Raw genomic sequence first — 10,016 nt, 5'->3', positions numbered from 1 at the left:
TAAGACAGCTGGGATTCGGTTCTGCAACCTTGTAACCCCGAGTGCAGGAGAAGCGGTGGCGAAAAAGGGACAGCTGTTTAAGTTGGCATTAGTAACAGTTGATGAGAGACTAACTATTCATGGGGAGTCTGTGCCCGCGATGAAATCATCTTGTGCGCAAAAAAAAATAATAATAATACTGTGATTGCAAGATGATATTCACAAGATGATGGTCATCATTCTGCACTTTTAACTCAGTCATTGAAGCAAAGTGAGAATATGTTCAAGTTTAAGAGGATTTTAAAAAGGAAAAAACATATTGCGTTAGGAAGTTTCCTCACTCTTAGTGCTTGAAAACCGTTGTTTAGCAAATTGCATTGTTGGGTCCTTGTGAGAGGAAAATTTAAACTCCTAATTCATACTCTTTTGTCTTTTTCTTTTTCTTTGAAAGGGGCATTTTGGGAGTTGATATATTAGCAATTGGTATTTTGGGAATTGGTATTGTTTTTATTTAACACGGAATCACCAAATACATGATTTATAAATACATTCATTCATTTGTCCCATCCTTCTCAATAGATATGAGCAAAAGCTGTGATGATTAGCCACATACCTAACCAGTGGGCACCACAATATAATTGACGTATCAAATATATTATATATTATATATTTTGAAAAAAAGAAGAAGTCGATTTTAGAGTTGAAAACCTTGCATCTTTCTCGGAGGACGAAAAGAACCCACCTGAACGCGTCCAGGTGGGTTGTCACGTGACTTGAGCATGTAAACAACACCAAGCTAAAGAAGGAGAGAGAGAGAGAGAGAGAGAGAGGGAGAGAACGAGCGCGGTGACGTCACGACATGACTCCCCCCCTCCCTTCCTCTCTCCCTCTCTCCCAGTCCTGTTCGGGCTCATCATCAGCCTCCAGTTCCGATCAGCCTCAGCAGCAGCATCCCGAGCTGGAAGTCCCCGCTGCCGCTGCGAACCGCCGCTGAGTGTGTGTGTGCGCGCGCGCGTGCGTCTGTGTTTGTTTGTTTTTTCGTGCGGGGGGGGAGAGCGATCTAGTCACCCGCAAACCATGGTGGACATGACGGATATGGCGCGCCTCGTCGTCCCGCTGCTGATGCTGGCGGGCTCCACCTGTCAGACGGTGCCCGCGAAGAGCGCCAAGGAGGCGGACAAAACGGGGAATTTCATGGAAGACGAGCAGTGGCTGTCCACCATTTCACAGTACAGCCGCAAGATCAAGCACTGGAACCGCTTCAGAGACGTGAGTCCGTCCGTCCGTCCGTCCGAAAGGCGAGAGTCGGTGATGCGGTTGCACGATGCGGTGGAGCAGCCGGCCAAAGAGTCAGATAGTTGTTATGACACGCAGCGTTGAAAAACCCGTCAAACAAACAAAGAAACGGGAGAGAGAGAGAGAAAAAAAAAACTTGAGGAATTAGATCACGTGTTTTGTTGTTGTTTTGTTTTGACAATAAAGCAGACAGAACCACAGCTTGAAAAGATGAAGACTTGGAACTAGTTACATAAAAAAAAATGTTTACGTTTCACACGGTAACAATGTGTTTCAACTCATATTTTCTCTGCTCTACCTCAATTTTTCTAGTTTACAATCATATGGTGTGTGTGTGTTGCGCTAAATGAATTTCCAACATTCAAATTGTATTCAAACGAAGAGACCCAATAAGGAGCCGAGCTTTGTTCCAGACACCGTTGACCAAAATCTGTAATTGCCAAACTTTATTGTCCTGCTTAAGAAATACGGGACAATAACAACAAAAATGTGATTTAGTCCTGCTGGTGCACATGCGCGCGCGCACACACACACACACACACACGTACACGCACCCCATTCTGACCTTATTGCGGGGCTCAGATGTGTTTTTAGACGCCCCTGAGAGATTCTACAAACTGGACATTTAAGCATAATTAGAGCCGAGGGCCTGCGACTGATGGACGCGCACGCTCACCGACACCGAGCACGCAGGGGCCGCGTGGACTGATTAAAGCCTGCAGGCGGTGCGCGCTGATATATTGCCCTGTCTATAAACGCACCGAGACTCTTTTGCCTCGGGGCTCTGTGAGATGGTTACTAATGATCCCCGATAGGATTTTGTACAATGGCGCGCTCGGATTAGGCTCCATATTACTTCTGTTAATTGGGTTTTAATTGATCCAGGCTGCTCCGGGCCTCCTGCGCCGACCGCCACTTCGACAGGTATCATTAATGGGTCCTGAAACGCGAGCCTCCGTCTTCACCTCGACCATCGGAGCAGCGGCACATTTCAAGAGGTTGAGCATTTGGAGGTTGAGCTCCCCGACGGTGTTGGATTTCTCTGATTGCTTCCGCAGAAGCTCCTTTTTTTGCGGGGGGGGGAGGAAATGAAATTGTGTTATTGCGGGATTAGATCGCACTGGATGTTGTTCTCTTTCAGCAATCCAACTTTGGCTGTCCCAAAAACAACCACAAACACAACAATAGAAAAAAAAAAAAAAGGTTTCAAAAGTAAATCCAAGAGTCACACACACACACACACACACACACACACACACACACACACACACACTGGCAGTGAATGCACGCAGCATCCCTAAACTGTTCAGGGAAAGTGGGCTCATCGCTAAAGGGGGCTGCCATCAAGTATAAAGACTCCACTTGTGCTGCTTCCTCTTGTTCTTTTTTTCCCACCCCCTTTCCTCATTTTAACATCAAAGCCGTTGTGCAACAGAAACGGGCCCTCCAGTTCCACGCCGTATCTCTTTCATCACCACCATCCTTATTCCCAGAGGTGTCTCCGCGTTAATGTGTGAGCGTGGTGCCCGCGAATGCCGCTCAGGGGCCACGGGCACTCCCCCGGCGCCGCGGAGCAGCGGCGATGACGGGGTGGAACATCAGAGAGGCGTTGCTGCCAACGTCGCCGGGGAATTGCTTGTTGGGGGTGAGGGGGAGGAAAAAAAATGATGAGTGATTTCCACCCCGCTGCTGTGGCAACAGCCGGCTCCTGGTTGCAGAGGTGCTGAAATGGATCTCCGAGGGGGTCTGATGACTCCATCACCGAGCCTGCTTCAGGGTGCACCGACCGTGTGAGCGTCCTATTTTAAGATCCCATCCGATCTGTAATCTCTGGGTGGCGGCGGCGGGGGGGAGCTGTGTTCAACCTTCAGCCCGAGCTCGGCTGCTAAATATTGATTAGCTAATGAAAGGATTACAATCGCTGCTTCTTCGTCATGGTTTTCTTGGGGATGAGGTAAGGGAACAGAAAAGAAAGGGAGACGAAGACGAGAGGGAGTTTTATTCTTCGGGGGTTTTTTGCAGGATGCGTAAAGCGGCGGTGACACACTTAAAGGTATCAGATAACGCAAATTGGCGTTGACTCGCAGTCCTGCGAGAGCTGATCGTTGAATATTAATCCAGCGGCGGAGAGGAGTAATCAAAGCGGCGCAACAACAGAGACAAGAGCTTTTCTTTCATCGTCTCCTCCCCCACCTCTGCTCCGCCCTCCCACCCCACCCCACCCCACCCCCCCGCAACCCAAACACAAACACACAGACAGACGCACGCAAACACACATTGCATAGAATGCAGGAGGCAAATATTTCTTTCTCTATTTTTTTTTTCCATTTTTAACTTTTCTTCCTGACAAATACACCAGCAGAACTCTTGGATAACGGCGCTCTGTAAAAATAGCCGCGCCACTCCAATTCAATTTATTTCTCCGGCGCGCACCGGGGGGAGATTAGATTTAACAGTTACAGTCAACAAATAATAGAATGGGAAACCTTCAATCCTTTAATCTGACAGGTGCGCTCAGCATTTCATTCCACTAATGCGGCAAATCTGGGTGATAAAAGTGAAGGAGGGAGCATGGGAATAGGAAAGGTTGCGGGGACACTCAGTACTGCTACTTTTAAAAAAGAAATAAATCATTTTTTGGGCCGATTCTTGTGAGACATCCGTCGCATTAATTTGACCGCGGTGCAAAACGTCTGCCACCCCGGAGCCGCTGCCAGCGGACGCTGCTGCTCATTTTTAGCTCTAGCGGTTCTACGCGGAGAGGACTGAGAGAAGCTGTGACTGAGAAGTCGCCAGAATGCAGCTGCAGCTGTTGGCTGATCCCAGCAGGATTGGCAGGATCTAGTGTGTGTAAGGTTAAAGGAAACAAAACAGGTTTTAGCCTGAAATTGCAGTTCTTCGATTCCCGTTCAGAGAAAAGAACAGACAGTTCCCTCAAATAATGTCACTCTACCCTAAGCGGATGAGGATTTAAACCTGCACAGCGAGTCCACCGATAACCTGGCAAACTAGGAATATTTCATGATTTAAAAAGTACCGTCGGTTCTTCGTGGAGTTCTGGGGGTTGGTGCACGGCTGACCTGATCTCGCCCAACTGACAGCGAACCCATTTTTTCCAACCAGTCTGCCTCATTAAAGCGACACCGCCCTAGAAATCTTAAAGCCGCTGAAAATGGTCAAGCGCTTCGTCCCTGTCCATGAACTAAATGCTGAGGCTGTTTGCTTGTCATCGCCGTCCACCACCGAGGTCTCATGGGGATCATCTAGTTCCTCCAATCCCACCAGAAACAGAAAGGCCGTTGGCACCGGCCAGTCTCAGTTCTGTTTCCAACTGTCTTTATTATGCCTTTGTTCTTAAAAGTTCGCAAAAGAAACCCCATCTGCCAAGAACATTTGATATGCACTTAACTGCGTCCTTAAAGTGCCTTCAACCCAGCCTTTCATTTCACTTCTTTTCAAACACAACGGGGTGAATTTCCCTTTGACAAGCGGCTCCGTCTCATCGCTTCATTTGGAAGTGCATTAAACATAATTGTGGATAACGCCGCAAGCTAAAGTCCGCAGCCAATTGCTCCATTAAAGACAATCTGGATGAAAAGTAAATTATCATCTGCAGTCATTCGGTCGGTCGGACTCGCTCGGTGCCCGTCTGATGTGAGAATAGACCTCCACCCCCCCACCCCCAACCAAGCGCAATGCATTAACGCCGAGAGTGATGATAGCGCCTTATCAGAAAGCCATTAGTCTATCTGGTCATTCATTGTGTGCTCTGGCAACGACTTCTCTCCCCGTCATGTTGCAGATCTCCGCTGGCAAACACAACGGGCAAGCTAGCCTTGGCTGCTCCTTAACGGCTCCGTGAGGGCTGGGGGGTGGGGGTGGGGGGAGTCCGGGCTCGGAGACGCCATTGGTTTACCGGAGGAAGTCTTGGCTGCCGACCAGAGGCCTAGGTGGGCTGTAATTGAGTGAGTGGAGGGTGGTGGGGTGGGAGGGGAATAAAGAAACAGTCTTTTATCATGTTCTGCTCGCACGGCAACAGCTGCAGCGCAGTAGCCGCGCGGCTGAAGGGCACAGCAGAGACTCCCAGGAGTTCTTTTTTTGTATTAAGGGGAAGTAATACATTTGAAATAGTTCATCACGTGCAGTTACGCAAAAAAAGGTGAATAAGTCCATCTTAATGCAGCGGGCAAAAAAAATACTGACCCAGTATTGTGTAGAAGCGACAGCGTTCTTCCGCTAGCGATTGTATTTCACGTGTGCGACTTCCCGGAGTGACCTGCTTCTGTTTTGGCTCAGCGGGAGTTTGTCTGGTAGTTCTTTTTTTTTGCAGATGAAAACAAAAACAACAAAGCAAAAAATAAATTAAAAAAAGGCCCGCCTGGTAGCCTGAGCTTCGCCTGAGCTTCGCCTGAGCTCCGCCTGAGCTCCGCCTGAGCTCCGCCTGAGCTCCTTGCATAGAGCCTCCAGTTGACATCCAACAGCGTTATTTTAGAACGCAAAATCTGATTGGACAGGAAGAGTTTGATGAGTGCTGATTAACACGACAAAGCACTCACAAATCTCCTCTCATCGCTTGTTTACGCCAATCCTCAATCGTCACCGGCGCTGCAAGGAGACCTGACTGATTGGTCCAGCAGGGGGTCTCGCGTAAGCAGCGCGGAAAAGGGGTCCATTGTGAGGCGGTCGGTTGTGAAGCTGCTGGGTGCATTGGCGCCTCATCGTTGGGAGTCTTGCTTGGCGTGCTGTATGTAGCTGCGGTAAAATTGGATTCCACAGAGAAACAATATCAACAGGGCGCTCCCAGCAGGGGTCTCTGCAACGGGGCGTTTGCTGAAAACAGATGGGCTGTTGATGCATTTTTCCAGATTTGAAGGTCTTGTTTGAAAAAGAAAAGGCAGATTAATTCTAAAATAGATTAATCATAATGTTTTTCAGTTTACCGCCAACTAACTAGGCTTGCTAAAGTTAGCAGAGCTCCACTGCCGTACAGCTCATGTGATTTGGTAATGCATGAGCTAGGTAGGCAATCAAATTTGAGCACAATGTCCGCACAATCATTATTTGTCAGAGGTTAAGCCATGCCGTACTAGCAACAATGCTGTGCGACAGCCACGGCAGCCACAGCGCAGGTGTCGCTGTGACGCGGCCGTTGAAAATTTGAGAGAATTTGCATTGGAAATAAAGGGCTCGAACGCGGCGGTTGGAAACTGGATGCGATGGCAAGCGCAGGGACGTGCACAGATGGAAAGCCACTGCGTCTGGAGCTGAGAGACGAGGTCAGAAGTAACTCCAGGCATCATTAGCAAGATTTCTCCATATGTTGAGGAAGCGTGCGTATGCCTGCAGTGGCATTCACAGCCTGGATAGCTACACTAGGATCAAGCACATAGGCTAACGGTGGGAGCCGAGCCTGTACGGGCTAGCGTTATCTATCGAAAACCTGAACCTGAAAATCACTGTAACATGGAATCTTTACCTCAGTGACTCCACGTGGTACAAAATCGTTTCGATGACCAGCGCCGTGTCGGTCAGACAGACTTTAGCATAGTATTTCTACCTTCTATTCCTGGCAGCAGTCATCAGAATAACAAGAAGCGAAGTTAGCGCTAGCGTGGTGCCTGGACCTGTCGGCTATGAAAAGCAAACAGCCCTTTCCACCACATGATCCACGTTTTAGCTGCTGCTGCTGCTGCTGCTGCTGCTGCTGCTGCTGCTGCTGCTGCTTCAGAAACTCACTGTCTGAAATCACCCTCTGATTGGTATCCCTCCAGTCACCCCTATCAGGCAATTGCATTGATTTTCCATTGTGGCCCGTGTTGTTTTTCACTTGAGCGCAGTGTTTTCAGTGAACTGTGAAGGTTCTCGCTGTTTTGTACCAGATTCACTCGTGAGTTGCAGACTGCTTCTTATTCCCTGCAGGGCCGTAAAAAAGGCACCAGGTCTGACTTTATTTATAGATTGTCAGTGCGGACCCGGGTGCACACAGGCTTTTTTGGCGAGTGATTTTTGTGTGTTGTGTTTGTTTCCATGAGCTCTATCTGTGTTCGAGAGTGTACGTTGAAAAGCAGGCAATGAATCAAGACGTTTCTATCACATTCACTGATCTGGCTCGAGCAGTTGCCTGATTAATTTATCCACAACAATTTATCCTTCTACTGTGGAAATGTAATATTCAGCCACGTGTAGCTCGCCTCACCTGTCGTCCCTCACCTCCTCTTGTCTCCCGATGCGAGGCCTCGCGCTGCATACCAAGCTCGACAGCTGCAGCGCTCGATCGTCAGAAGGTTCGTCGTCGTGGACGTAAATAAAAAAACCTGCTCTCTGCTCTCGCCAATAAGGGAGAGATTACCCACGTGTAAACCAGTAGGGCACGGCAGTGCAACGCAGATACGCATCTGTTCGCTTGTCAAGGTACTGTATTTCTTTCCAGATTGAAATCTGTCCGCAAACGGAAGCGGCGCACGGAATATGTAAATTATTCATCCTATCACCGAGTCGCAGCCGAGAGCCGGCGCTCGCAGCTGTAATTGCTTTTCCCAGTTTGCAGCCAGGTGAATCTGTTGTCGTCGCACACAGTCCGCATTGGGATGCATGTCACATCTAACTTTATTTTTTAGCTCACATGCAAATACGCAGTTTCACCGTGAAAAAAAACTGTAATATTGATATATTGATATACTGTATGCAGAAAAGCTAAAGTGATGCAGGGCAACAAAAAAAAAGACACCTATAATTAAAATATATAAACTCACATATGGACACACAAACTGCAATTTAGGCAGCAGGTTGCTTCACACTCCCTCAGGGGGAAACGCAAACTCGTCCTCAGCGAGTAGAACCGTCTGTTTCATCTGCGGAGGTTGTAGATCAGCCACAGTTTTGCCTTGCAAATAAATCTAATCCAATTTGACTTTAATCAATAATTAATAAGAAAAAAAAAAAAAGGAAAAAAACTAAAACAATTCTCCAGCTCCAAAAGATCAATTAATTGATAAATGTGGTGCTGTGAGTGCGTGCTAATGTGTGAATTTAAAAAAAAAAAAAAAATTAAGTCCTCAACGCTTCTGCTGGTTTGTTCTGGTAACCGCGGAGACCACATGATGTCTGCCAACGAGTTCAGGACCTTTTTTTTTCTTCCCTAAACCTCTGCAAGATTTCTGCAGGTAATTTATTATTACTTGATTTTGACAGATTATACCCATGGTCTCGTTTTGAACCGTGGAAATTTCCTTCATTTTTTGTCAATAGATTTTTTTAATAATTATTATTATAATTATGGTTGTGAAGCAGTGACGAACAGCGCGGCTCCCTTAAAACGGCACAGTTTCAACTGGCGGGATTAAAAGAAAAGGTAAAACCGTTTGACTTCCGTTAGTTCTTCCACTTGTCAGGATTTAAAATTAGCGGGTTTTTTTGAACACATTTCGGGTTGCGAGGGGTTGGTCGCTCAGCAAATCTCAAAGCGCCGCCGATCTCTAGTACGCGCAGGAAATTCGTATTCAGGAGTGAATAAACATCTGATGCTCTTCTATTAGGCCATAAATCAGTGACTCAGCTAGCAAAGCCCATGTGTAGCGCAACGCTTGATCGTTGGAGCGTGCATTTTAAAACGCCCACATACTGTAGGTGACGACTGGTGACTCATCAGTGAAAGACGCCTTAATACTATCAAGTATTCCTTTTGTATATTCCGTATAGATACAGTAGATGCACTCAGTGAACTCCTCGGGCTGAGTTTCTTCGAGGGAAGACAAAGCGACGTGAGGTAAAAGTTCGAAGACGTTTTAAACCAACTGGTAGATCAGTTCAGCAGCTTATCATGTGAACAGATCAAACCACCAAGTACCTTCAACCTCACAGGATCAGGGGTCGGATCAGGTGGACAAAGCCATTCAGTTCTCATCCTCATCCTCATCCTCCGTTTGGCCTTCGCACCGAACCACTGAAAGGAAACGACGTTAAAAGGTGGTGCAGGTTTGAAAGGACAACATTTCTCCCGTACTTAAAAGATTGGCGACGCGGTCGGCAGAAGAAATAACTGGGTCTGGAGAACACGGTGAGTCGCAGCCTTGATTCAGGCCTCTTTTGCAATGCGTGAAACATGTACGTGCATAAGAGAGTGCACGGTGAAACACTCCCACACGGTGCCGTTTTGCTTTGGCTCACAATTAGTCCCAGCAGCTTATTGAAGGGTGGCGGAAAAGAATCTTTGCGGGGGGAATGCGTCTCCCTGCTAAACGAAGCCCGGTCACTTCTTTTCCCGTCCACCTGTCGTGCACAGACCTTGAAATCAGTTGACGTGTTCGGTGAAAAAAAATGCGACTCTTTTAGTCTTCGAGCCCACGCCGCGCTCAGAGCTCTTCGTCTGCTCTGCGCTCGGCTCTCCTTCGGCATCAGCTCTCAGCGGCCCTGCGAGTACGCGGGGATTTGCAGGAATCGGCGAGCAGTTCGGGATGTTCCAGATAACAATGACAGGAAGCTGACGGTGTGTCGCCGTCGCTCGCACGGAAACAAAGAAGTCTTGCTGTGACTCCTCGGGGAGGGGTGGGGGAAGGGGGGGTGACATGAACAGCCGAGCTTCCAAACGCAACCTGAAGACGATGAAAATCCGCGTCTGATTTTATTTAAACAGACCTTTTTTTTTTGCGCAAAAGACGAACGCGCGTTTCTTTTTTCTTGTCTTTCAGCCGTTCTCTTCATTTGAATTTGTCGGCCAAACGGCTAGCAGGGATTTCCGTCCT

The 10,016-nt window shown here is 47.8% G+C and overlaps 1 protein-coding gene across 1 annotated transcript in view; it reads left to right on the top strand.

Moving 5' to 3' along the window:
- Nucleotides 1–880: 880 nt before the first annotated feature.
- The window catches only part of spock2 (SPARC (osteonectin), cwcv and kazal like domains proteoglycan 2), a 28,029-nt gene continuing 18,893 nt past the window's right edge, over nucleotides 881–10,016 (top strand). The window contains exon 1 of the mRNA XM_076018438.1: nucleotides 881–1,248. Coding sequence (XP_075874553.1) covers nucleotides 1,057–1,248 — 192 coding nt within the window. The 5' untranslated portion in view covers nucleotides 881–1,056. The remainder of the gene's footprint in view (nucleotides 1,249–10,016) is intronic.

Source organism: Nelusetta ayraudi, unplaced genomic scaffold (assembly GCF_046127955.1).
Source record: "Nelusetta ayraudi isolate G7.1 ecotype Tasmania unplaced genomic scaffold, CSIRO-AGI_Nayr_v1 ptg000008l, whole genome shotgun sequence".
NCBI lineage: Eukaryota > Metazoa > Chordata > Actinopteri > Tetraodontiformes > Monacanthidae > Nelusetta > Nelusetta ayraudi.
The sequence above is the reverse complement of the archived record's forward strand: the minus strand, read 5'-3'. Positions and strand labels throughout refer to the sequence as shown.